This window comes from Rhea pennata, chromosome 10 (assembly GCF_028389875.1).
Source record: "Rhea pennata isolate bPtePen1 chromosome 10, bPtePen1.pri, whole genome shotgun sequence".
In the NCBI taxonomy this organism is placed as follows: domain Eukaryota; kingdom Metazoa; phylum Chordata; class Aves; order Rheiformes; family Rheidae; genus Rhea; species Rhea pennata.
The window spans coordinates 22,361,410-22,389,394 of NC_084672.1; the positions used below are offsets into that span (position 1 = coordinate 22,361,410).

At 57.2% G+C, this 27,985-nt stretch overlaps 2 protein-coding genes across 2 annotated transcripts; both read right to left on the reverse strand.

Moving 5' to 3' along the window:
• Window positions 1–6,308: 6,308 nt before the first annotated feature.
• On the reverse strand, window positions 6,309–8,425 carry ISLR2 (immunoglobulin superfamily containing leucine rich repeat 2). The gene has a single exon (XM_062583846.1). The coding sequence runs from the start codon at window positions 8,423–8,425 to the stop codon at window positions 6,326–6,328; it is 2,100 nt and encodes a 699-aa protein (XP_062439830.1). The 3' UTR covers window positions 6,309–6,325.
• Window positions 8,426–17,171: 8,746 nt separating this feature from the next.
• PML (PML nuclear body scaffold) lies at window positions 17,172–27,653 on the reverse strand. Its single transcript, XM_062583954.1, has 9 exons — window positions 27,525–27,653; window positions 25,903–26,476; window positions 24,892–25,475; window positions 24,488–24,540; window positions 24,148–24,228; window positions 23,539–23,764; window positions 22,692–22,744; window positions 18,247–18,367; window positions 17,172–18,080 (listed from the first exon to the last, which is right to left on the reverse strand). Exons 1-9 carry the CDS (start codon window positions 27,595–27,597, stop codon window positions 17,506–17,508), a joined length of 2,340 nt encoding a protein of 779 aa, XP_062439938.1. The 5' UTR covers window positions 27,598–27,653; the 3' UTR covers window positions 17,172–17,505.
• Window positions 27,654–27,985: the final 332 nt, after the last annotated feature.

Below are 27,985 nucleotides of genomic sequence, written 5' to 3' on the forward strand. Positions count from 1 at the left end.
CCTTGCCCTCCTCCCAGTGAATTCCTGGTGGGGCCGAACCACTTCTGGCCTGGATCTCTGCCCCTGGAGCTGTTGGGCTGCGCAGCTCCAGCCTGGGCAGGCAGGATGCTGGGTGCAGCACCCAAAGGCTCTGCATCCTGGGGATCCAAACCCCACACCTTGAGGTTCAGGCCAAAGGGGACCTCTCCAGCCTGGCTGTCCTCGCTGGGGACATCTTAGGGACATCAGGACCAAGAATGACTGGTTTCTGATGGAAGAAGGTGAGACAGCTGTCTGCTGAGTTGCTTCTCACAGCTTCTGTGTCTCAGGGGCCAGTGGGATGTCCTGCTGCAGGGCTATGTGGAGTCAGGGTAGGGTGAGAGCTTCCCATGGCTTCCCGACGCTTCCCATGAAAGGTGACTTGCCACATCGGCTCTGTAAGATGGGAAAACTCACCCACAACACTGATTTCAGGAGACCCAGCCACAGCTCACTGTCTTCACACTTGTGCTGACGCAACTGTCACTAAGGCCAGGCTGTGAACAGGATTGGGGTTAAAAATAGTGTTGTGGAAAGGAGAAGGGGATTATTTTGACTAAATCAGTTCATTGGGCAGGCTTACAGCTCAGCATCAACACGGCTGGGGGACTCGCAGGCTGCCAGGGGTTAAGACAAGCAGCTGGGAGCAGGAATTTTCTGTTCCACACTTCAGACCAAGTTATGGCAGCATAAACCCACTGTGGTGGGATCAGTATCTGCTTTGCAAGATATTGGGGGAGCAGCATTCAGTCACTGGCCTCCTTAGCTATGAAGCTTTGATAGGGCCAGGAAGGGGTTACTTCCTGGCCCCCTTTTTCTTGCTGCCCTGAAGCATGAGGCTAAGCTGCAGCTATCCTGTTAGTTGCTCCAATGAGCACCAAAACTTGGCAGTATTCTAGTGTCAAAGACATAAATTTGCCTTGTTCTTCTCTGACCTTGCCATGGAGAGACCCCGTGGGTTGATATTGCTGGCATCCCTGATCCTGGAGTGTGTTGGATCAACGTCAGGCTGGAGATGCATGGCCTTAACGGCAGAGCCTCTGGTCTGCACCAGACTACATCACCTACTGACCACATTGGCACATCCTAATCAGCTTCAGAGGACATCTGGAAGTGTTCTGGGATTTTGAACCAGGACATAGAGCAGGACTGCCTTTAGAGGAACTGGTCTAGTTCTGCTTGCTTACATCAGTGAAGCAGATCAAAGATACTGCTCTGGTTAATTCTGCAGGGACCCTAGGACTTGCACTTCCTGGATCATTGCTTGAAGATTTTTCATCTCATTTCACCCCCCCCCCCCCCGGACACCACGGCTGTGGGGAAACAACAGTGTTACTGCTTCCATGCCAGCTGTGGATGCCCTAGAAGAGGTCTGAAGCCGCTGTTACCGTGCAGCTGCATTATCACGCAGCCCCACGTAGCCTGTACGCAGCTGCTGGGTTCTTGCTGCCTTCTGCAGGGTCTCTGGCCCTTTCACCTGTGTCATCCCCACAGGAGACACAACCAAGGACCCCATTTCAGTAGCACTGGGTGAGATCTCTAATCTTGGGGTGGCCATAACAAGGAGAAACCTGTGCTGTTATTTTGCCTTGAGTTCTTTATCTAGGGTGAGGGATAATTTGGGGGCAGGAGGTGATAGAGGTGAAAGTCTCTTTATTTTGGGATTGACGTGGGCAAACAGTGCCATACAGCTTCACAGAGCTTAGGAGCGTTTGGTAGAGTGACTCTGACCATTGCTCCATGGTGCTTGTCAGGCTGGTCTGCCTGGGTGCAAGGTGCTGCACGTGATCCGAAAAGCCACACTCTTCTTCCTCCCAGTGATGTGTCGTTCAGAGGGAGAGGTCTGTCATTGCCCAGCTGGAGGAAATGAAGAGCCTCTGGGGACTTGCGGTGGCTCCTTCCCCTGCATGCTGCAGGGGGATGCGGAGGGCTGGAGACGTGAGGGGCAGGAAGGAGGTGAGCAGTGGGTGGAGGTATCTGTTCCAGCACCCAGCCGGGGCCTGAATGAGCTAAGGCAGAGCAGAAAAGGTCTCAGGGGCCTCTTGCTCCCCAGGCGTTCCTCTGTGGTCCCCCCAGCCTGCGAGCGAGGATTACGAAGCGGTGAGGAATGCAACCCCCACGCTGGGTAACCAAAGGCAGATGGGGAGAGGAGGGAGGAATGCGCAGGGGGTCAGCGCGGCCGGGCCGCTTCCTTCGCCGCTGCAGTCGGAGCCCTCGGAGGCTGGGAGCCGGGGTGCCGGGACGCAACCCCCTGTGCCTCCCTGCCTGCCCCCCCCCCGCCCACTTGCACTGGCACTGGGACAGCAGAGTAGATCACAGGGTGAGGGTGCCGTTGTGGGGAGAGCGGCTCGTTGCCCATCGCTCATCACCCATCACCCACGGGCACGTCCCACTGCAGCTCGGCATTAGAGCCGAGGGAGGGAGGAGAGCAGATGTCCCCCCCCCACCCAAGCTGCGTGGATCCAGGCCACCCCAGGAGACAGACTCAACCCAACAGGCAGGGTCCTTGGGCTGCAGGCTTCAGAGAAGGGTTAATGCCTTAGGAAGGGGCCGAGCCACAGCCACGCTGTCATGACGCATTAACCCTTTCCATGCAGCACCAGCCGGCAGAAATAGCCTGTGGACATGGGAGCGGGGCAGGATGCGGAGCTCCATCCCCAACCCCTTCTTATGCCTTTGGCTGTCCAAGCACTAATTAGTGCCCTCCTGAAGAGGAGCAGATCTCAGAGTAATCCAGCACGGGTGGGTATCTCATCATAGCGAGAGTCCCTGTAGATACATTAGACGGGGAAATCTATTACTCTCTAATTAAATGGAGACAAAAATGATTGTTCTTTTCCTATTCCTTGTGTGTTTCAAAGCATAAAACTCAATTAAAGTGTATTCGCAGAAGGGGATTTGTCTACAGCGGGGATTCTCCATTTTGCACACGCTTTTAAAAGCTGAGCAAACACCTGGGCCACCGTGGTGGTGCTTCAAATTTCTTGGCTTTGGGGGCATTTTTGTGGGTGCCCCCCACTCACCGCCCCCTCGCTCACTGACCTCCTTTGTCTGTCTTCTCTGCGCTCCCTTTCTTTGCCATACGAGAAAGATGCAGAGCCAGCAGAGGCTGGACTTAAAATAGAAAGCCATCCTCTGAAGGATGGAAACACATATGTTCTCGGGGGGGCTCTGCCAGGCTGCAGAGGCCGGTGTTTTGGGGTGGGTGGGGAGTGCACTGGGGGGTGCCTGGCTCCCGCCCCGGCAGTGCCCGGGGCTGCGTGGTCTCTGCACGGTGTCTGGGCAGAGATGAGGATGCGCGTGTCCGTGTCCAGGCAGTGCAGCCCTCCCCTCCCTGGGCTTACAGGTCTGGAGTTTGCTGTCCTTTGCCTCTCATGCATTTCCCTGGCCCCTGCTACCGGCTTGTAAACCTCGGGTACAAATCAGGCATCCTGAGCCAGCTCTGGTGCTGGTGCGTGTGTGACCGTCCCTGTATCAGACTGGCCTCATTTATATGGCAGGACATGGCCTCTCAGATAGGGGCAGTATTCGTGTCACGGGCACATAGCCGAGTAGCTCCAGAAAAGAGATGGAATTAAAGCCAGGCTTAGCCTTCTCGGTGTAATTGTGGGCTTAAATCATCAGCAGGGTGAAAGGAGAGCACTCGCTGGCAGGCTGGGTGTGCTGGGCAGGGGAGGTGTTGCATATCCAAGCCGCTGCTGCGGGCACTGAGCCCCAGGCTGGAGCAGCTGCGTGTGTGGCAGCGGGGAGCATCTCCAACCGGGGGGCAGGGAGCACTGAGGGATGTGGATGGGCACCGGAGCTGGCACTGCCCTGCTCGGACAGTGCTGTCCTGCTGCCAGGACCCCCGCGCGGCACCACGCTCTCCCCAGCTCCAGCGCCGTGGGGCAGCATGGCATTGGGAATATATCTGTGTACACACAGGCATACAGAGTGCATACAGGAGACAGGCATTTGTGTGCGTGTGCACAGCCACAGAGAGAAAATGTGTGTGTGCACAAGTAGTGTAGGTACATACAGTGTGCCTGTGCACATATAGTGAGCCTACTTATTGTGTATGCGTAGATATATAGTGCTTATGTGACTAGCATGTATATACTGTGTGTATATATAGCATGCACATATTTATATAATGTGTATAGAGAGTGTATGTGTATACGCAGTGTGTAAATGTAGTGTACTCATCAGAGTATAGAAAGTGTATATACACAGAGTGTGTGTAGAGTATGTAAAATATATATTTGGTTTATTACATTTTCCTACATATTCTGTGTTTAAATATATTTATAATGTGGGTATTGTGTAAGTATAGTTAAAATGTGTGCTCATTTATTCATATAATGTTTCTTTGTGGGTATACATAGTGTGTATATATAAAATGAGTGTGTACCCTGTGTGTGTGTGTATACATATATATACACACACACACACACACACACACCTAGAATCTGTGTGTATAAATACACTGTGTAGATATGTGTAAATATATAGCATGTGTATATGCATATATATAGCACATGTGTGAACAGTGTGTCTGTATGTAAGTTTGCACATAAATAGATAAATACACTGTATGCATGAAGATCTCTATATATGTATACATATATCTTTGCAGCACGTATCTGTGTGTGCGTGCCTCCCTCGCGCACGCAGACCTCTCTTGCCTGTAGGAGCGGTGATGTTTCTCTCTGCCGCCTCCTGTTTCCATGGGGTCCCCAGCCCCAGGGCTGTGGGAGTTTGGGGGTTGGGGTCGTTTTGGGCTGTTTCGGGCCGGGCCGGCTCTCCCTGCGGTGAGCGGCGGGTGAGGGCCGGGACCCCGCTCCCCGCTGGGGCAGGCATGGGGGAAGGAGCCGGTCGGGCCAGGAGCGTCCCAGGAGAGTGGGGCCGGGGCAGGGAGGAGGGGGGACACCAGGCGACACCCCCCTCCCACCTCGTCCCAGGACAAGCAAGGACCCAGCTCCACTTTCGATCCCTTTTATTAACTCTTTCACAGACAGAAGCGCGTAGAAAAAAAGACCGAGGTTCTCGTTGGCTCCGGGGCTCCTCCGGATGCCCGCGGGCCGGGCCGGGCCGGGCCGTCCCGTCCCACCGGCGGGGCCGGGGAGCGCGGCGACCCCCCCTCCCCCCCACCATCACCACCACCACAGACACATCTACAGAACAGACACTGCCTACAGCACGCTACTCTAGCCAACACACATCGAGGGGGGCCGGCCGCCGCTCGGCTCCCGCGGCGCCTCGCCGGGACCCCGCGGGCAGGGGGCCGGGGGGGCTCCGGGGGTGGGCGCCGCTCTCGCGCGCGGCGCGGGGCTGGGAGCTGTCCGCCCCCGCGGTCCTGAACGGCGGCGCGGGCACCCACGGGCGCCGCGGGGATCCACGCGGCGACCGTGCCGCGGAGCGGTAGGGACGCACCGGGCGCGGTGGGAGCCCGCTAAGCGCGCCGAGGATCCACGCGGAGTGGCGGGCACCCACGGGGAGCAGCGGGGACCCTCAGGGACGCGTCGCAGATCTACGGGGGTGCGGCCGATACTCACCACGTCGCGGCGGGGACCACATCGGAGAGCCGCGGGCGCCCACCGGGGCACGGCGGGGACCGCAGCGGCGCGCAGTCGGCACCCACCGGGGAGCGGCGGGGATCGAGGAGAGGCGGGGACCAGGCCGAGGAGCGGCGGGGATCCAGCGGGGCGCGCTCCGGGGAGCGGCGGGGCCGGCCCGGGGCACGGCGGGGACCAGCGCGCAGCCGGGTCCGGGCCAGCACACGGCAGAGCCAGCGCACGGCGGGGCCGCTTGTTTGCAGAAAACGGTTTGGGGATATTGGGGGTTTTGTTTTACCCATCCTTTCTCTTTTTTTCGTTCTTTTCCTTTAGAGGAAAAGAAAATAAAGGGAGAACGGAGGGCAAAGGCCGAGGGGGAGGGGGATTCGTTGCAATTCTGTAGCAAACCCTAGAGGGAAGACCGTCGCCGGATCGCGGCTGTGCGGAGACCCCGAGGCGGACTGAATCCAAACGGAAACGAAATCGTGGGAGAAACGGCCCGCCCCGATACGAGCAGCCCCGGGAGAGGTCCCTTGCGCGGTGTCCGTGCGTTCACCCTTCTCCAAGGATCTGGTGCCTGACGGAGGAGCAGGAGGGACGCACGGGTGTCGCTTAGGATTTTTCGTTCTTTCTTTTTCGCTCCTCTCTTGGAAGGGAGGAAGCAGCGGCCCGACAGCGGCCCCGGGCTGCGGCTCCCCGGCGGCGGAGAGGGCTGCCCGGGGCAGGGCGAGAGCGGCGGGGAGGCGGGCGTGGGGTGCGGGCGGCGGGCGGGCTCAGCGGGCCGGCTGCCTGTAGTTCCCGTTGATCTCCTGGGAGATGGTCACTGCCTCGGCGCCCAGGGGCAGCTTGTCGCTGTACTCGGAGCGGACCTCGAACTCCTCGGCGTTGGCTTTGGACTGCGACTCCGCCATGGAGACAGCTGCCACGCTCTCATCTCGCTCCAGCTCCGGAGCCCCTTCGGCTTCTCTCCTCCTCCTCCTCCTCCCTCCTTCGTCGTCGTCCTCCTCCTCATCTTCTTCTTCCTCAATGTCCCCTTCCCCCATCTCACTGAGATTGTAGTTCTTCTCAGACTCCAGGTAGGAGGCGCGGGGGTCGAAGTCCGCAGCCATGTGTTTCTCCATCTGGTCCGGGTTCTGGGCTTTCATGATAAGCTTGTAGGTCTTCCCTTGGTACTTGGAGAGGAGGTGGCAGCATGTGGCCCCCATCAGGGGCAGGGTGGCCAGCACCAGCAAGAAGATGCTCACGACAACAATGATGATGAGTGAGGGGATCTCTTTCTTGGTGGTGAAGACCACTTGGACCTGGCAGTCCTCCCCCGGGTAGGTGAGACACACAGAGTAGTTGGTGCCAGGGTTCAAACCCTGGAACCAGTACGAGTTCACCCCTTCCTCAATCTTAGACCACTGGACCAAGGCGTGGCCCTGGCTGCTCTCCTGGCACAGGTAGAGCATTCTGAGGTGGACCTTCTCGGGCTGCATGTAAGTGGGGGTGAGCTGCACCCTGGCATCACGCTCTGACACATCTAAGGCAATCACACCCAGGTCGAAGGTGTGCTGCTTGAAGTCGCCACTCTGGTTGAAGGCATGATTGGAGATGTATCTGCTGGCTTGTGTGGAGCCACATTTCTTCTCAAAGGGAGGAAGTTGGAAGGGCACTTGCCCTTCTGCCATGGACTCTGTCACTGCCGCCAAGGATGGGTGGCTCTGACGGGTGGGGCTGAGAGGTTTGTTCCTCTCATCTGGCATGAGCACACTGTTCTTTGCCCCCTTAGCCCCGGGCTTCCTATCACCTGGTTGTGCTTTACTACTTGTGGGATCCCTCCCAGGCTGCAGTGGGTATTTCTGGGACCCAGCCACAGCTACATTGACTGAGGTCTCATTGCTCCCCATTTCATTGGTGGCCAGGCAAGTGTAGGTGCCTTCCTCCCGTTTGCTCAGGTGAGGAATCACCAGGGTGCCATTCTTGAAGACCAGGAAGCGCTCAAGGTCTTGTTTAGGGAGGTCCTTCCCAGTGCTCTCTCTCGGGCTCCCTTTGATCTCCAGAGCTTGGCTGGAGGTGCGGATCTTCCAGCTCACTTCAGGCGGGGGGCTGCCTGTCACAGCACAGTGCAGTGTCAGGGTGAAGCCATCAAAGAGCTCTGTGGTGTCCAGGTTGGGGAAATAAGTGAGCTGCACAGAAGGCGACACGCACTGCACATCCGGGATTTTCCCCACGGGCACCCCTCGGAGCTGCTCTGGGAGGCTGCAAGTGATGGAGTCCTTCTCTGGGATGGAGATGAGTGTGCTGTCCATCCACTTCTTCAGCCACTGGAGTTTACAGGAGCAGTCAAAGGGGTTGTTGTAGATCTGTAGGTGGGAGAGGGAACTAAGGGAGTCAAAGATACCCTCTGCAAGAGCAGCGAACTTGTTGTTGTTGATGCGCAGGGACCTGAGGTCTTTGAGGGTGTGGAAGGCCCCCTGGGGCACCTGGGCCATGTGGTTATTATTCATCTTGAGGAGCTGGAGGGCACTGAGATTGTAGAGGTCCTGCCAGGGGAAGTCCACGATCTGGTTGTGGCTGATGTCGAGGTTTTTCAGCTGCACCAGGATGGCGAAGGTGCCAGGCTCGATGAAGCGGATATCGTTGTGCGCCAGCCAGAGGGAGGTGACCTGGGTCACCTCCACAAAGGAGCGCCGCTGCAGCGAGGTGATCTTGTTGGCGGACAGGCTGAGGGTGGTCACGTTGGAGGGCAGCCCGGTGGGCACCACCTGGAGATCCTTGTAGGCGCAGTCGGCGAACTGGTGGGCGTACTTGTCCACACAGGCGCAGGGCTCCGGGCACGCCCGCGCCGGGCCGAGCAGGGCCACCAGCCACAAGCCCAGCAGCGGGGCCATCTCCCTCCTGCCGGGCAAGACAGGGGCTCTGAGGGCGCCGGCCCGCTCCGCGGAGCCCGGCCCCGGCCGCAGCCCCGACGGGACGCGGCTGGGCGGCGGCGGCGGGGGCGCGCCCGCCCGCGCCCGCTTTGTCCGCGCCCGCCCCCGCCTCGCCTCGCCTTCCGCCCTCTCCCGCTGCGCTTCTCCGCTGCCTCTCTTCCCCCCTCTCCTTCTCTTTCATTCTTTCTCCTTCCCTTTCGCTCTCCCGTTTTTCCCTCGTTCCCCTCCGGCTCTTTCCCTCCCTTCCACTCTCTTTTCCTTTTCTTGTTTGCGCTCTTCCTTCCCCCCCGCCCAATCTCGTTTTCTTCTTTTCTCTGTTTCCTTTCCTGCTTTTTCTGTTATTTCTTTTCTCTATTCTTTCCTTCTCCTTGCATCCTTTTTTTTTCTCTCTTCCCCTCCCTACTTTTCTTCCCCTCTTCTCCTTCTCCCCCTAATTTTCCCCTTCCCAACGTCCCTTTTTCTCCCTTTCCTCCTCTTTTTGCTCTTGGCCAGCTCCCCCCGGCACCCCCCTCGCCTGGCCGCACCCGGGAGGTGACCCCACGCCTTACCCGCTCCTAAGTGACATTCAGAAACACGCAGGACTTCGCCTCGCCGGTGCCAGCGCTCCGCATCCTCCTCCTCAGCTCCGCGCGTGCGGCTCGTCCCGGCACGGGGGAGCCCCGAGGACCTTGGCGGACCGCGTCCGGGCACTCCGCCAGCCCAGATACGACGGCGACGGGCGCGGGGGTTGGGAGCCGGCGCAGAGCGAAGCCAGGCGCCCGGGTGGGGTTGGGGGGGGGGCGCGGCGCCGCGGGGCCTCCCGCACCCCGCGCCTCGCCGGGCTGAGCTGCGCGCCGGAGCGGGTCCGTGCGGGCACTGCGCTGCCGAGGCGAGAGCTCAGCGAGGAATTAGCATTTCTGCCAGCCTCCCCCTCTGCACGGTTGCCCCCTCCCTCCTCGCCACCCCTTTCCCATCCCACCCACCCACCCACCCACTCCCGCTACTCGCCAGCCTCCACCGTGGAGACAGACCCCGGCTGGAGAGAGGCAGCTCGTTCTCCGGTGTAGGGGTACCCCCCGAATCCCCAAAAATATCCCCAGACCCCTCTCCAAGACCAATGACTAAAACTCACATGCACTTGACGACAGCCATGATCCAGCCCCCCCTTTGCTCCCTCCCGCCATCCCTCCTTTCCAGTCCTCCGCCCGCGCTCTCCGGCGGAGCCGGGATGCAAACGGCGGAGCAGCGAGGACCGGGGCTGCCGCGGCGCATCCCGGGGCACCGCGGGGGGCGAGGTTACCGCAGCCCATCCCGGGACCGAGCAGAGCTTGGGAGTGTTTGTGCACGGTGGGGGCCGCTACTCGGGGAGCCGGGCAACCCGCCCCCCCATGCCCACCCCAGCGCTGCCTCTGGCTGAGGCGGCGGTGCGCTCTCCCGAGCCGCCGGGGACGCGCCTAGCCGCCGGGAACCCCTCCCGGCTGCCCCCCCGGGCTGCCGGCCCCCCAGCCTGGGCAATGTAATATTTATCAGAGCAATATGCTCCGAGTGCCACCGCCTCCGCCCGTCCCGTCGCGGGTGGCTCCCTTCTGCAGCGCGCTAATTGAATGCAAATAGCTTTTAAGCACTTGAGCGTAGGGGGAAGGAAAGGAGAAGTGGGGGGGGGGGGGGGGGGGAGGGAGGAAGGAAAGGCGAGGGGGGCGGGAAGGAAGGGAGGAGGAAACGAAAGGCTGCAATAGATTACCCGGGACGTGGCTGCTCTCCCTCATCTTCCTCCTGAAGGTTTAAACTCTTTGGAAAGACGCAGTAATGGCGCGACCCCCGTCCCCCCTCCGCAGCCCAGGGGAGGCGTCGAGAAACGGTGCTGGGCAGTTTCGCCCCGACGTGGGGGTCTTCCACCCCCCCCACCCCCGACCGACCCTGCCTATCGCCTCTTCCCCCGCGATGTGAAATATGATAAATAATTGATTTTATTAGGGGGATCGATTCCTCCGCTTCCCTCCCTCCCTCCCTCCGTCCCTGCCTCCTTCTCCTCGGCTCCGGCGGCTGCGCCCGGGGAGCTCTGCCGCGGGGGGCCGGGGCGCGGCGGGCTGCACCCAGGCCCAGGTAGGGACCCCCGGATCCCCCGGGACCCCCGGCCGGGTCTGTCCTGGACCCCGCGTCTGGCAGCCCGCCCAGCTGTCTGTCGCGACAGCCGGCGGCCCCACCTATAGCTACAGCCCGGCCCTGCGGCTACGCGTCCCCACCCGCGGGGCTGGGCCACGTGCCCCCGGTGCAGCCTGGGTCCGCCCCGCGCCCACGGACACGCGTGGGGCGGGATGCGATGCGACGGGCTTCTGTGCGGGGCGATGCAAACGCGGGGGCCGGAGCCAAGAGGCTCCGGGGCTGGGCGCAGCCGTGTCTGCCCATCGCGAGGGTCTCGCCGCCTCCCTGCTGCTCGCAGGTGGTGAAAATCCCAGTTACTGCTTCCCCGCGCTCGGCAGCCCCAGGACCTGCTGTCTCAGCACCGGAGAGAAGAGCTCGGAGCCCAGCTCCACACCCCTGCCCCGAGGCCACGGGGATGGGCAATTCCCCCTCCCTACAAGGAACGGGCACTAACCTGGAGGGGGGAGCGAAGGGTGTCTGGTAGCTGGAAGGGCAGCTAAACAGCAAGTCTGATCCTTGATCCCAGCCACAGCTGCTCTGCCCTCCGGATCTTCACAGCAGAGCCATGTCTAAACCGTCCAAGCTGCCCAGCATCAAGTGTCCCACCGCAGCCCCGGGGCTGTGGGCTGCCTGTGGGCAGGCAGTGGTCTGCAGGCGAGCCAGGGACGGGAGCTTTGTTCCAGGCACATGTGTGAGGTTCTTCCCCCGAGAGATGTGCAAGATCAATGAAGGATCTTGCCTAGGAGCTCTTTGCACAATCCCAGGCTGTGGACAGAGGTTCTGGTTCTGCGCCTGGTTCTGCCTCAGGGCTGGAGACAGACACACTGACATTATTTAATAAGCTGCAGTGGGCAAAGGAGCCCATTCTAGAAGCCATCCCAGAGGAGTCACTTTTAGAGCTTAAAAAGGTTCTAGTCTGGCACATATGGGGATAGGAGTCATCGTAATCCCACCAGCATTGTGGGGCAGGATGGCCCTGGCCATTCTCCAGGGTGGACAGAGATACAAACTCAGAGACAGCAGGAACAAACTGCAGCTCAAGCCATTGCCTCCTGCCCCCACCCCTCAAAGTGCAGTGCTGTGTCCTCAGGATCTGCAGGGGCGTGCAGGAGACTCCAGGCTGCCAGATGGCCCTGTGCATGGCGGGTAATTTGGGCACGCAGGAAAATCTGCATCATGGAGCCTGGAGATCAGCTTGGCCGGTTTCCCTCTGCGATGTGATCTGAGGGGTGTTCTGTGGCCAATGTCCACAGAGTCAGCAAGGTATTTGGGTCGTGCATTGCCGCGGGCTGCAGAAGAACCTAAATGCCTTATTTCGTGCACACAAACTAACACTGGCTGGTGTGTTGTCCTGCGGTCACCTACTCTGCAGCTGTCAGCCAGCTCCCTGGCACAGGTTTGGCCCAGTCCAATTAACACCTCCCAGATAAGGCCTGGGCATGGTTCAGGGGATGGTATGGTCTAGGATCTGTTCCAAACAGATGGACAAGGCCACCTTGTTGCAGTGGAAGCTGTATGGGCACAAGACATACTGTGACACAGGCCCTCCTATCTAAGACTTGGGCTTGTTTTATTTAGTGGTACAGGCTTAGCTAGGAGGGCCTCTGAATCTGCTTTCAGAAGCAGAGATGCAGCCTTTATTCTGCTCACGCTAGAAGGACAGCAGTCTCTTACTCATTCTCCAGCCACAGCAAAAAGCGGTGTCAGTATGACTGTGTAGCCAGCACATATTTGAAGAGACACAGGAGACTGCAGAGAAGGTAAGAGGGAGCAGGAGGGAAGCGATGGGTTTTCTGCACTGGTGGACAAGGGAGGGAAAGGGCTAAGGACCTGGATTTCTCACCCCATCTAGTGCACTTCCCCCTGGAGCAGGGAAAAGCCATGGAGGGAAATGAGGGATCAGGAGCAGCTGAAACCACTGCCTTGCAGACAGCTACTTTTGAGTTTCAAACCAGACTACTCCTGGGCCGAAAGAAGGAAAGCAGGAGGGAGGCATCACTTCACATCCTGCACAGATGATCTGTAGAGCAGCGTTTCACCTGCTGCTTGCCAGTGTGTCTCCATGTCTCCCTTTCTGCTGGAGCAGAGTTCACAGTGCTGTTGTACCTCAGCATCGGCTGTGGCAGGGCTGACAGATGACTCACTCACTTTCCATCCCTGTGTCTGGCTTTTAGCCCAAGCATGCCCTCACCCATACCATGACACTCTCCCAGGCACTAGTAATTTGAAGCTCAGGAAATTCCTGCATCAGGCATTTGTATTTGTGTTTTATAGCCTTTTTCCCCCATTCTGATCACGTCCTGAACTCTTACAGACCGAGCCATGTGGCAGGGAGTCCCACAGCTAATGAGGCAGTATGTCAAGATGTTCAGCATCTTCAAGCAAGCCAAATGTGCATCTACATCAAATAGCTTGACATAGACCAAGCTCACGCTCACAGCACGTAAATTTTCCCCAAGAAGGGAGAAAAGTTTCCCCCAGTTGATACCTTTGGTGACTTTCCCACTAGCAATGAGCACGAAGGACTTTGTGACAAAGTGTTTGCCTGTGACTTGTTGAATAGTTACTGAAGGCCAGGACTTGGTCCCTACAACTCAAGTATTAAGAATGGCAGAGACAGCCACACGGGGATGCAAGGCTGGAAAGTTATTTTGAGGAGCATGAAAGCAGGTTAGGACACTTGCTGTCTGGCTTTTCACTGCACTTCCCTGAGCTCTTCCCAAGATGCCTTCTTTCATCATACAAGGGGAAGGAACCAAAGTGTCCTAGATACAGTGGCAGCATTTCTCCCAGCTACATTTCAGGACTGTTGCAGCAGCATGCTAGAAGTGGGTCACAGGATGAGCCATGTGTGTGGCTGGATGGATAACACTCCTCTCCTTCCCCACTCCCGGGACCAGATCCTAACCTACACACTCTGGAGGGCATCATAGCGTAAAGCTGCATGCTGTGGCTGACAACCTCCATTCACCTCATGCCTCTCCAGCAGACACTACACATAGAGTTCCTGTCACCCCTTGTGCCTCAGTTTCCCATGTCAAAGTGCAGAGAGTAACATGTGGTAGCTTCTCAATGCCTCAAAAGAAGAGCTCCAGCAGAGGACAGTGGAGGATGGATGGGTGGATGGATACATGGGTGGAAGAGCAGGTACTGGAGCTGTCAGCCTCTCCTGCTCACAGCATAGCTGCCCTTGGCTTCAGGCACCCTGCAGAAAATGCCTCAGCATGCTCCTAGTGTGGGACAAGTAGAAGCGGAGCCGGGGGCCAGATCCTCAGCTGGTGTCAATGATTATAGCCCTGCTGGGGTTGCTGGGCGGTGGGGGGCATGGCATGCTCTCGACTGGTGTATATAAATGAGGGCAGCCTTCCAGCTCTAGTATGCACTAGTTTGTTACTGAAATCAGTGAGGAGGTGCTGATTTACACCTGCTAATTGCTAATCCCTGCCTGGAAGCATCTGGGGGAGCAATTTTCCCCTCTAAGGTGGTCAGGAGTGTTTGTTATTTGAGGAGGAGGAGGAGGAGGAGGAGGAGGTTGAGGAGGTTGAGTCTGTGGTTGGGATTTCCTGTGTTCTCAAACTTCCAGCCACGATCTGGCTCCTTGGAGACCAGGTGAGTGCATATAGGGGCCTTCTTCTGGTCATGTGCAGGCTGGAGGGCCTGGCTGGCCAGCAGAGATGTGATTTCTCCCTGTGTCTAGGCAAGACCTCTCTCAGTTTTACCTCCCTCCACATGTGCCTCCACTTCTCCAAATACTTAACAGAGCCCCTCATCTGCCCACCACCACCCCTTGCCCCTTATTATCTCTGGGATCCAAATACATTTGGATGTTAGCAGGCAGACTTTTACTAAAAACACAATCCTGTTAAAGTCTATTGGGCTTTACTGCCTTGCCCCTCCACCCACTCCTACCATTCAACCCAAGTGAATTTTCAGGGTATAATCAAATGCAGAGGAGCTGGCCCTTTGGCTCTAATTAGTCTTGCATGTGTGTAGGAGAAATCCATTTTCATAAACAGGGAGGATTCTTTTTTTTAACTTTGTGAATCCCATAACACTTTGCTCTGGGCTAACAGCGAGTCATTTTATGAATGGCTTAGATCGGCTGTTATTAATAATGTATCATTCAATCAGGCAAGCAGCATATTATATATCATTTCAGGTGATTAGCTTAATTCTGTAAAGTTATTTCTTGCTCTTAAAAACTCCCTTTCTTCCTAATGCCTCTGACTTTCATGGCATGGATGTGGGTGGCAGGGAGGTCAAAGTAGGGTTTGACATTGTCACACTAGTTTCCACCCCCATAGAAAGGATTATGATCCTTTCTCCACCCTGGATCTGTCACTGCCTGATTTCAGCCTCCTCCTGCGTGCTAGTTTGTGCCAAAATTGTCCCTGCTGTGACATCCAGGCATTTGGATAGTAGGCCTGAAATTGGGGGCACATCACATGAAGGCTATCATGCCCGCTTCCCCTTGCAGGATCCCTGGGGTGGCATGGGGAGGTCACTGCAGCTCCTTGTGACTTCCCTGGGCTGTACCAGCCTGGCACGGTACAGAAACTCCCCCTCTAAGGTGGAGGCTGCTGACTATTTCTGGGAGCTCCCTCCCAGCTAGGGACACCCCAGATGCCACCCTCTCCTCCAGGGCTGGAGCTTGTTGAATGCTGCTCTGATCACCCTGATCTAATGATGATGACGCTAATCGTTTTCTAGCTGGGTGACTGAGCTTTATGGCAATGCAGAGCTAATCTGGCTCCTCCAGACCATTGACTTTAGCATTGTTTTACAAGGCTTTGATGAGGCCAGTGACACTAGACAGATGGCACTTGCTCTCCTGTGGCTGTGTCTCTTGTAGATGACTACTGACTTGCCTTCTATGACTGCTCGTTGCACACAAAACTGTAGTAGACACCAGAGAGTCAACAAGGTAAGCGGGATGTGAATTCCCCAGCTGCTGGAACAGGGCCTGCATGGGACAGCCTGGATGAGCTGTGGCTGGCCTTGGCCCCCGTGACTCCAGCCAGGGTCAAAGATGGACTGACCTCTGCCCCAGGATGGCCTTGTCTGGATCTGGTGACAAGCCCTCCTGCCCTGTATGCTTCCCTGCCCTCACAGATGTTCCCTTGGGGTTTCTCCCTGAATCATGAGAGCATGTTGTGTGCTGTTGTAGCTGCCCTGCTTGCACGGAAACTTTAACAGCCATGAAAGGCAGCGTGCAGGACAGGCGGGGGGTGATGCATCCCCCTCACTTACCCCTGTTCTGCAACTAAGACCCTGCCTGAATATTTCAGGGCCGGTTCTGTGGGTGCTCCCAGATAACACATATATTTCCCCCCCTGTTTCAGCCTGATTCCCTGAGCCTGGTGGCTCCTGCTGTGTCCCCATTGAGGAGGAGGCCAGTTGCTCCCTATGGTGAGAGGCAAGGGTGCTCTGAGGCTGGTATCAGCTCTGGAGAGCCCTTCCCCAGTAGTTGGGCCCTGCTGCCCAAGCTGGCTTTGGCACATTCTTTTCCTGACCATCACCTCCTTTCAGCTGCTCCCGGTGCCATACTCTGATGGCTGCCCTATGCAGGAGTCCACCCTTGCTACTCCTTTCCCCTCTTGGAACTGGAGGAAGAGAAGCAGGGCCCTGCACCTCCAGCTTAGCTGGTGGGAGGGAAGGTAGAGTTTGCTTTTAAGTGCCTGCAGTGGGTGCTTCACCTAAGCTCCACTGTCTAGAGGCTCTCCTGGCCCTGTGTCACTGTCTGGCCTCACGACCTGCTGCAGCTATTCCTCCCCCTGTGCCCTATCCCCTCTATGCCCCCTTTAGCAGACCAGATGCCCTGGTGATGGCTGCAGCTGGGCAGCTTGTGACAAGCCCTTGGGCAGGATAAGCCCATGATAGAGGCTACAGCTCCCTGGGGGAAAAGGACAGAGGGGTGTGTGTGTGTGTTGCATGGAGATGCTTCTGTGTGTGTATGGATGCACGTGGACTTGGCAACATGCGGAAAGCAGTGTGGCAGCTTGTGTGGAGGTCTCTGCATGTGTGTGTTTGTGCGAGTGTGTGTGCACAAATGCGCAGGGGCACGAACAAGTGCATGCACAAGCATGCATGTGCATGCACAAGTGTGTGAGTGAATACACATGTTTGTGCACTGGCATGTCTGTGTAGGTACAAGCATATGTTCACATGCACAACCATGTGCGATTGTGCGCCCAGCTGTACAAAGGAGACACCTGGCGGTGCATCTCCTGCACTGCCCTGTCTCGGTCCCGCTCACGCACCCCTGTGCCTGCCCCTCCAGCACAGGCACAGGAGGCCTTATCCCCAGAGGAGATGGGGGGCAGAGGAGGCGTTGCCCCAGTATTGGGACGTGGCAACCTGCCCAAAGGGAATGACCCATCTAGAAATCTCTGCCTGCCACCGCGGGACGGATCTGGGCTGAAAGGTTTGCAAAATAATTATAAATACCTCTTGCTGCCTGGCTGGGGCAGGGCTGATTCATTTTCTTTCCGTAATCGTTGCATTGCATCTGGTACAAATAGCATTTAGTGTGTGTCTTCTCTGTGCCCTTGCTAAGAGAGGGAGAGGTAGAGATGCTGCTGTGCTGTCCTGCATATTATAATTTATTTTATAGATATTAATTCAATGAGGTTGTTTATTCCCTTTAGAGCTGACCTGGAGCCCTGATCCCTCTTATGTCTCATGTCAGGAATGGAAGGGGTCAGGAATTTGCAGAGAAGAGTGAACCCTGGTTAATGCATAAGACGCTGGAAACTGCAGCGTGGGGGATGCCTGAGCAGCTCTGAGTAGAAGCTAGGCATCCTTGGTGGCTCTTCAGGAAGCCAGAGAAAGCATCTGAGATGAGGTTAGCTGGAGACCTGGTCAGTTCACATTGCGGTCCATAGCTCTGGTACCGTAGCAACTTCAGGGCCCTCCGCTGCCTATACCTGCTCCAGCTCCCAGAGGATGAGGTTGCGCCTGGCCAGGATCTTGGCAGCTCTCTTGGTGAGGAGTTTTTCCTGCATCAGGGTCTGCAGGATTGTATAACTCTGCAAGTTGCAGTGTGTCAACATGGGCCCTGGGTCAGGGCAGGCAAACAGCTCCAGGGCTTCAGCCAGACCCTGCAGTGCCTTTACTGTTGCCAGGGCACTGCCTTCATTCAGCTTCTGCTGAAAGTGTTTTCCCAGCAGGTTCTTCAGCTTGTAGGAAGATGCCGTGGGAAACTTCTCTCTGATGATGGGCAACATGTCCAAGTAACCACCCACAGCGTGGCAGAAGTCCACTTTCCTGGCTGTGGCATCCAGAGCTTTAAAAAGAGCAGGCAGCTCTGGTGCCCAAAAGTTATAGACGACCAGGATGGGCCTGGGGATGGAGTGGAGGTACCAGAGGAGCTGCTCTATTGCTGTCTCCAAGGGGATGCCCTGAGAGAGCAGTGTGAGCACTGACTCGGGCGTCCGGATCAGAGCCTTGAAGGTGTGATCTCCGTTGGCTGCCGCTATCTGCATGATCTGCTGAGCTGCAGAGGAGAAAGCGCAGGGCTCTGGTGAGGGCTGGGGAAGTGAGAGGACGGAGCTCCAGCCTGCCAGGGCAGCGAAATGCTCCTGAGCCAGCCTGTCCCTCTCTGCCCGTGACAGCCCTCCGTTGTCCCCTCAACCCCTTGAAGGGCAGAGTAATTCGCTCACTTTTCTGGTCGACCTTCAAGTCGAAGAACACCAAGGTGCTCAGCCCTGGCCCATGGTCCCAGGGGCTGGCAGAATCAGTGCTGTGGTGTGCAGTGCTGCTCCTGGAGGGCTCGCTAAAGACCTGCAAAAGAGCAGAGAAGGGGGCCAGGTCCCAGCTGCTGACCTGAAGTTGCCTGCTGTGGACCTGGCTGGGAAGGCATGAGCTGTAGCTTTGGGTGCAATGCAATCCTGGAGGCTTTGAGCAAGGACCTGCTTGTGTGTGATGCTGCAAAATCCACCGTGTCCTTGCACTGCCAGGGAAGAGCTGGGCTCATGTCATGTCTTGCAGGTCGGCAGGCTCACGGTGAGTCCCAGGGAGAGCCCAGAGGCTGGGCTGAACTTCTGGCAGGGATATGGCCAGGTGAACAAGAGTGGAGGCCCCAGCACAGCTCTTACTAACTGAGCAGTGAGAGCGAGACACCAGCCAACAAAGCAGACAGTCTCCAGGTCCTGGGACGTGCTGTCCTTTTCTCCACTCCTCCATAAGGACACGGCCTCAAGCTCAAATATCGGACATAAATGTGACTGAGTAACCACAGTATTAGATGGTAATGGACCCGAACAGGAAGAATTTGGTCTAAATAGGAAAAGGAGAATGAATCAGGCAAGGGGAAGTCCGATGTCTGTCTTTGCTGCGCTTGTCCTTGCACAGCATTTCCCAAGAGGAGTAAGTAAACCTGGCCACCTGGTTGCAAAGGATAAAATGAGGCATGGAGTGGGGATGTGCCTTGGATCCTGCTAACAAGCCCTGCACAGAGCAGGAAAGAGCTTCTAATGCTTCTGCAACCAAGGCCCTCAGTAGAGCATCCCTCCCCTGCCAGGCTTCAAACAACCCCTGCGGCCTCAGCAGGGACAGGCATGAACAGCAAGTATTTTCCGATAGGAAGAGCAGGCCAGTGTATTCAAGAGGCTCTGACTTTGTCCTTCTGCCCCTTCCCGCAGGGATGACCCTGCGCAGCCAGGATGAGAGGGGAGTTCAACGTGGCTGCTCGCAGCTTGGCTGCCGTTTCTCTTCCCCAGATAGCACTGACCACTCTGCGGCAACAGGACGCACATCTCCCTGCACACCTGCGCTCCACGCACTGGCTCTCTGCACCTTCACTAGAGCAATTCCTTACTTCTCTTCCCACTTGGAGATGGAAAATCCTGGAAAGGAGACCAGGACTGCTGGAAATGCAACAGGACAAGAACTGCAAGTACATGAGCAGAATTAAGTGATTTCTTATCCCTCCTCAGCCAAAGGGATCTGGGTGATCGGAGTTGCCTTTAATGCCAGGTGAAACAGGAGGAGGTGTTTTAAGGCATGGGTTCATCTCCCTGGCAAGGGATAGGGGCAGGATGGTGACAGTGACTGGGTGGTGGCAGCTCCTCATGTCCCTGCAGCCTGGCTGTGCTCCTCTGGCTGTGCCTTTAATGACCCTGTTGTCCAGAGCCTTGGAAAGGGGCAGTAAGGAAGTTAGATGAACCAAACTTGGCAATGTAATGCAATCACAGATGCTCTTGTTACCTAAAATAGCAACTAGCCAAATCGAATTTATATGCAAGAAGGCTTTATTGAAGGGTGAGACAGAGAAGGAAAAATATGCAGGATTTGTTGGGGGTGGTGGTGGGAACCACGCATTCAGTTCAGACACATGCACTCATACCAGCAGATGCAGTCCTGGATGACTGACCAGCAGGTCCTTGCAGAGCCAGGATCCCAGGAGCAGACCATGTGCTTGCAGCTTCAGTGCGGTGTGTGTACCAAGACAATTCCCAAGTGATGCACAGTTCCCTTCCCCCTCCCCCCCCAGTATTGAAATCTTGTCCTCTTATAAGATGTCTGAGTCTCTAGGTAGGTCCTCAGCCTCTACCCCCAGAATGTGCCATGTGATGTCCAGGCTACACCCAGGTGCCTTAACGACATTGCTCAGCTTTTCTTTTTTTTTTTTTTTTTTTTTCCTTCCCTTCCTGTTCTCACTGCTCCCCCAGCTCTCAAGGATGCATTTTTAGTGACTAGCAGCTGGCCATTAGTGAGTTGCTTACAGCCCTGGGATCTCCATTTTTGCTTCTGCCCCTATCGCTCCTATCTTCAACACCTTTGCTGTTCTTCTGTGCTTAAACTCCGTATTGTAACAAAAGACACCTGGTTCACACAGCAGCGTGAACATGCAACAAGCTGGTAGTTAGGAGACCCCAGCACCAAGTTCTTTAGAAGTTAGTGCAAAGCTCATGGCCTGGTTCTAGCGAGGGCCAGACAGGGCCACTGGCAAGAGGAGAGAGAATTTGGTGAGTGGTTTTAGCCTTGCTGCTCTTTTCTCTGCTAGGCATGAAGTGGGACAGTGAGGAAAAACAGCACAGAAAAATGAATAAGGAAGACAGCAGTGGGCTGGGATTTATTCTGGAAACAGCTTTATTGAAGAGTAATAAGAGCTTCTGCATTATTAGTTCATACAAAAAAGGCTTAGCTCCTCATTCAGCCAGTGCCACCAAAACAGCCCCCCTTAATCCCAAACCAGCCACACTTGCTTTGCTTTCCAGAGGGATCTCCTGCTAACGCTGGTGGTTATGAAAATGCAGTGGAGATCCTGTGCCCTCACAGAGGGCTTCTTGTTCACTTGCTCAACAAATGGTTTGCAAGATGAGCAGCCAAAATCTAGCCCTATGTGCTTGGAAGGTGAGACTCTGCTTTTTTCACATGGTTACGGCAAGGATAAAACCTGTATGCCTTGATGGTTTGGTACCATGGAGGGACTCCAGTGATTTGAGTGGCCCTGGAAAGGGCCCAAGTTTGGTTCATCTAATGACCTTTGCCTGGGTCATTAAGTTGCAACAGATGAGCCTTCTTTGGCAATGCTATAAAATCTCATTGCGGGGAGCTCTGAAGTGGACGAGTGCCACTTTGGGAAGTCTTGGATGGGTGCTACTTGCTCTGGTGGCTCCCAGGAGTTTCTCTGCCTATTTTGGCAGCAGCACTGTTTCGCTCTGCCTCCAAGCATGAGTGCTACATTCAACTCAAACTATCTTTTTTTTATCCATAGACTTTTAGCTTCTCAGCGAGGCTTAGCCAGCTGTCCCTACCACATCCCAGTCTTCACAAGGAAATTTGCTGTGATAATTTGCATTTGAGTGGGGTGCTGAAGGGACTGAAAGGGGGGCTGAATCTCTCTTAGGAAAAGAAGAGCAAATAGCAATGGGTGTTTGCTGAGCAATCCTCCCTGCAGCTGAGATCTGCAATTATCTGAGCACTGCCTGAGGCTTAAACAGAAAAGAAGTGGTATCCTGTCTTCATGTTGCTCTTCCCTTGCCTGTGTTCAAGTGCTGCGCGATGGTCCTTCGTAATGAAGCGCCAGGAGCGTGCCAGTGGGTGATCAGATAAACTACTCACCCTGCTGGTTCATCCTCATTTGACCATGAGGCAGAGCCCCAGGCCTGGGTGAGATTATGTCTATCAAGTCTATAGGTGGGCCTAAGGAGCTGTACATTCCTTCACAAGAAGCTATAGACTGACTTGAAAGGGTTGTCTCGGGAGATCATTTGCCTTGTGCCACCCATGTGTGATCCCACCTCAGTGCAAATCAGAAGGGAGCAGAGCCCCATCTGCTCTAGAAGGGACTTGCTGATTGCAAGAGAGCCTAGACCATGGTAAAGGTGGGCTCCTGTCCTATCCAGGGTAGCTTAGATTTGAGATGGCTTGGCCTGTCAGGCTGAATGTTTCCCTGTGCTACTATCCTGGTTTCGAGCTGGTTCCCCTGATCGCTCCGGCTTGCCCTTGGCTAGCGGTGAGCTGAGTACAGTGCTCCCACCCGCCTCCATCTTTGCAACGGAGACCACAGGGTTCTTTATAAGAGAAGCCAAAGTTTGACACCCTCATCTTCCAGCTGGGGAAACTGAGGTGCACTTAGAGGAGCAATGGAGTCAAAGAGGAGAGGCCAAGATCCCTCCCAAGCATCCAGGCCCCCCTTTATGCATTGTGCAGTGAGCTCTTTTCACTAGAGCAAGCAAAGAGGAGGAAGAAGTCACAAGCAAGTCTGGCCTGGATCTGGCCCAGTTTAAGGAAAGACACTCCAGTGAAGGATCGTGTGCGACACTCCAGTGAAGGACTGTGTGCAGGGTGCAGAAGATGCTACTTCTTTTCCCTGCTGCTACAAGCCAGTTTGGTGTCCGCCTGCACACAGGAGCGGGGAAGCGGAGATTGCACTGGGCGGGGGATATCTACAGCGATGCAGGAAAATGGGGCATCTCTTTGGTCACCCTCCTCCTGAAGAAGCAAGGGGAGAAGGAAGACTCGAGCCTGGTGGCAGCAGGGCAGGCTGTGGCTGGCTTTGGCAAGGGCCAGCTGCTGTCTTCTGGCACCCGTGTCACAGGGCCAGGGGACCACGGCCCAGTCCTGCTCAGCAAGGAGGGAGGTCTGGTGTTACACTCACCACAGTTTCTTCCTCGCTGTCCTCTGAGCTGCATATGATGATGCTGGTAACTTCTGTGGAAGGAATGAGATGGTGTTGAAGCTTTCTGGGGCCAGGGGAGGAGACTGATTCTGGAGCAGGAGACTTGCGGCTGGCTAAGCAGAGTCCCTCTGGTTTTATGATGGGATGGGAGGACTGGTCTTGTTTACTTCTGACTTGTCCGACCTTTCTGCAGTTAGCCAGAGGGCAAAATCTTCTGTGATGAGCAAAAACCCACCCAGCCAAGGTGGACCCTGCCCACCCTGGGGGCTTTCTCCTACCTCACCATTCCCAGAGTGGAGTGGGAGCCCTCTCCAACCCTGTTTAAACCCCATGTGGATGTTGCTCCAGCGGGATGGCATTTCTCCCCCCTCTTTTCAGGGACCTGACTTTTCCCCGCTGATGGAGCAGCGTACGGCTGAGCTGCAGGATGCTGCGGGTACTCAAACTTCCCGTGGGGCGGGATGTGCTCAGTGTCAGTCACTAAACGTTGCAGCGATCGCTGTTTGCTCCAGGCAAATCCAGAGCTCCTAATCACTGGAAGTGAAGTATCTCCGTGCACCTGCCCTGCTTTCACACTCTTGCCCAAGTGAGCTTTCAGCTGCATTAAGGACAGGGCAAAAGGTTGGACGGAGCATCTGCATTCACCCTGCACCGTTGCTCTTGCCTTCATCACCAGGGAAGCTGTTTCCACACTGCTTTGGACCGAGAGGGGCTTGGCTAAGGCCTCCGAGCGCATGCGGGGTGCCAGGGGCTGGGGAAGACGGGAGACTGCTTTAGAGGGAGAGATGGGGTAACACGAAGCGGGGCTGTGTCCTGCTGTCCTCACCTGTGTCATCAGCACGGCTCCTAGAGGCCTCGGTGGCAGGGATGCTGCTGCAGTTTTGGCTTGGCGTGGAACTGCTGGGCCCCGCCCTGCCATCCCACTGGTTTGAACTGGAATTGCTGGGTACTGGCCTGTTGTCACACTCCAGCTTCAGCAGCTTGGGCGATCTCTGGCAGCCTTTTTCCATGTGGCGTGACCTCCACTTGGGCTGTGTGGTGGTGAGGGGAGCCTAGCAAGGGAGAGTGTGGAGGTAAGGGCTTGGGAGGGCTGGGATGACATGTCCTCCACAGCACGTGCCTGGGCAGGGGCACGTAAAGTGCCCCTGATTCAGACACCTGGTAAATGAGCCCCCATGCAGGAGGGGCAGCAAAGCTTGGGGATATTGTACCTCATTTTCCCACCCCTTTGGCAGGTGGCTGTTTTTGTGCTGTGGTCCCCATAGAGCCTTCTGGCTCACTGTGCCACCACAGGGTGGCCCAGTGTGTGCCCGCACCTCCTGAGCCGCACAGGCACTGGGGATGGGGGCTCAGGAGGAGCTGGCATCTCACAGTGGGCACTGGGAGGATGCCACCCCAGCTGGCTCGGGGACGGCCCTGCAGGAGTGGTCCTTACCGTGCTTGCCTGCATGTCCCCGAGGCTAATTGTGAAGGTGGGCACAATCCCTTGGCTCCCAAGCTGGTCTGGCTCCTCTTGCTGGGGAGAGAGCGCAGAGCAGCGGTTAGAGTGAGGCTTCAGACTAGTGGCTACAAAATAGGTTCTTCGCTGTCCAGGTAGGAAGGTCCTCAAGGTTTTTCATGTTGACTAAGGAATTGATGGGATGGGATGGGGAAGGGTAAGGCTGGCCCCTCGGGGAAGGCTTGCAAAGATGAGAGGAAGGGGGAGATCTGCAACTCATCTGACACAGGAGCTCCCTCCCATGGTAGTGCACTGGGAAGAAATACAGGCATCTCACCAAGTCATTCTCAGGGGCCACATCAACCACAGGGACAGCCTGGGAAGCAGCACCTGCAAAAGAGAGAAGGGCGAAACACAGCTGGAGAGGAGCTCTGATCCAGGGTTGGAGTCTCCAGAGCACCCACCCAGTCCTGCTGGCAGCCAAGCTGGGAAATACATGCCAAAATGTTACAGAAAGTAAAGGGTAGTTCTTTTCTCCTTCCCATTCCCTTCAGCCCTTCAATTTGGGATGATTTAAGGGGTTTAGGAGCACCCAGGAACCCAGGAAGTTCAACAAGCAGCATCGCTGCAGGCTGTTGGATCAGTGGGAGATGAGGGAAGGGCTCTGACCATGTTCCCTCCCTGCAGAGGCAGAAGAGCAGCAAGTGGGTTGGGCTCAGTCTGGACGCAGCCTCTCCTTACCTGTCTGCCCGGTCACTCGTGCCACCAGTGCCTGGAGCCTGCTTCTGCACTCGGCAAAATCCCCGGCAGCCTGCACTCGGCCCCCGGCCACCGTGGGCTGCAGCCTCCGCAGATCCTCCAAGGAGTCCTTGATGAAGGGCTGCATGTCCATCACCTCCTGCTCCGTGGCGTAGAGGCTCATCTTCTCCACAAGCCGCTCGCCGGCCTCCATACGTCGCAGCACGCCCTCCACGCGCTGCAGCTCCCCCACCAGCTCCCGGTGGCCCTGCTCCCGCCGCATCTCCACCAGCCCCAGCAGCTCCTCTTCCTCCTGCCGGATCAGCCGCACCAGCTGCTCCACGCGCTGCTGGATCTGCTCCCGAGTCTCACTGCTCACCTGCTCTAGGCGGGCCGCCTCATTCTGCAGAACCTTGTAGGCATCTTCAAAGCCACTTTTCCTCTGCTTCAGCTCCAGGCTCATGGTGCGCAGCTCCTCCTGCCTCAGCTGGATCTCAGTTCGGATGTCGCAGTAGAACTGGGAGTGTTTGCTGTCCAGCAGCGCACACGAACAGCATAGGGGCTTCTCACACCTCTTGCAGTAGATGCTGTGAGGAAATAGAGCGCTGTTCAAGGTTAGTGCATGGTCCTCCCTTCCCTTCCCAGGGCCTTTGAGGGGGCAAAAAAGCAATTCTGCTGCACTGCGCACAATTTGCCCCATGAGGCCCTAGGGGAGGGTCAGCCTCCTTTTACAGAGAGGAGAAACTGAGGCATGAGTCAGGGAATGATGTGCCCCAGGCCATTGGTGGCAGAGGTGGGCATGAAGCTGGGTGTTAGCCTGATTCTTTTTTTGTATTTAACCCCTGCAGCACTGGTCATGCAAAAATCAGCTTGCACTGGGCAGGGCTGCTGCAGAGCAGAGCCTTGGAAATACCCATTCTTCACCATCACAGCTCCCTGCTCCCTTTCCTCCTCCACCCTGAGATCCTCTGACAGAGAAGTCCCCTGAGCAGGTGGTGAAGGTGCTGCTCTGACCTGGTGATGTGGCCCTGGTCAGTGTGGCCAGGACTGGAGCAAAAGAGGCTGCAGGATTTCCTCGTGCCTTCCAGGAACTGGTGTGCTGATTCTGCCCTCAGCTCCTCCACCTTCTTGGCCTCATGGCTCCTCTTCTTGAAGAACCACTGGTGGGCCTCAAAGCAGGTGAGGCAGAGAAACTCCTCGCACTCAGAGCACCAGATCGCTGCTGCCTCCTTCCAGCACCGGCTGCAGTCTAAGCCACTGCTGTTGATGATCTTCTTGTAGACATTCAACCTGGCCTGCAGGCTGGTGAATAGCAGGTTGTCCCGGTCGGGGATGCCGCTGGCCTGCGGGATGGTGGTCCGGCACACGGGACACTGGCCGACGGGCTTGTTCTCGCTGAGGCAGTTGAGGCACAAGGTGTGGAGACAGGTGAGGAGCTTGAGGTTGGGCGATTCTTGTTGGCAGCCCTCACAGAGAACAAACCGGAATTCCTCCTCCAGTGTCTGCGAGCAGGACGGAGGGGGACAAAGGGACGTTCCTGCCTGGTGGCTTGTTTCCATGTGGGCAGCAGCTCCGTGTCTGTCTCCTCCTAAGTGGAAGGTGCAGTAAGAGGTCACGTCAGTGCGCAAGACCTGAGGAGGGCCAGGTGGCCCTGGTGGCTGGCTGAGCAGGGGTGACCTCCTGCAACCTATTGTCCTACCCTGGTGGCTCCAAGCCTGGCTCTGCAGCTGGGGCCACAAATGGCACACTGCTGGTGGGCAACTGAAGTTAGCTGCCACACTCCGGGGAAGGGAGAATGGGGCCACAAGGTGGGCAACTGGCTTGTCCCCATCCTCCATGCCAAGGGAGCCAGCAGAGGACAGCCAGCCTCCCTGCAGTACCCCCCCACCACGTGCATCTCTCCATGCTCCTCCCTGTCCCAGGACAAGGCTAGCAGCTGAGGAGGTTGGATGAGAGCTCCCTGGCAAGGTGGGGGCTTCGGGAGCTGGTGCTGCACAGCTTGCTGTGGGCACCTTGGTGGAGACTCTCTGCTGTCTAGGAGGGTTGTGCTCCCGCCGCCACCTCGCTCTCTGCAGGGTGGGGAGCAGTGTGGGTCGCCTGCTGTCTGCCAGCCTCTCTTAACCTGCCCCCCACCCCCGTCAGGGTCTCTCCCCTTCTGGGTTTCAAAATTAGGGGCGGGAGGCGCGGAGAAGCCTGCAAGCGACTTTTGTCTCATTTTGCTGATGTCGTCCCTTCCGGCTCCTGGGGTGGGAGGAAGCCGAGGGGCATCCCAGGGAGAAGTCCCCAACTCTGGGCTGGCCGAGGGTTCATGCAAAAATTTCTGCGCCTCTCCGTGGGTCGCGAGCGATGGGATGCTGCCACCCCCCCCGCCCCCCGCGGCACCGGGCTCCCGGGGGTGCCCGCAGCCCTCGCGAGCCCCCTGCAGCATAGCAGCGCAGGCCTGAGACCCCCTCGTCCAGCAGGGCACCCACCCCCTTCCCACCTCCCCCTGCCCCATGCAATGGGTTTTGCAGCCGAACGGTGTCCCCCCACCCCAAGCAGCGCTCCTCTTGGGGCAAGCTGCGCCCTCCCGCCCGGGGAAGCGGGGTGGAGGGGGGGCGGCAGACCACTGCCCCGGGCGCGGGGAGCCCCGTTACCTGCCGGGGGGGGCCGGCCCGGGGGGCTCGGAGCCCGGGGGGCTGGAAGAGGGGCGTCAGGGCTGTCGGGCATGCGGCTCCGGGGAGCAGGCCACTGGTCACCCTTGGACTCCTTGCTCTCGCTTTCGTTTCTTCAGCGGGCCTCGAGGGGGAGGAGGAAGAGGAGGAGGAGCTGAAGGGAGGAAGCTCTCTGGCTGCCAAGGGAGGCGGGGGCGGGAGCGGCGCTCGGCGCCGCTCCGCGGGGCAGCCGCGTTGGCCGGAGATGTGCGCGGAGAGGCGTGAGCGGGCCCGGCCCGGCCCGGCCCGGCTCGGCTCGGCTCGGGGCAGCCCCGCTCCCCTCGGCTCCTACGCGTGCACCTCCCCCCCCCCCATCGCGGCTTTTTTCTGCCCTCCCCTCGGCCTTGGGGACCGTGGGATGGCAGGGGGTGTGATGGTGGGGACGGGAGGAGAACCGTGCGTGG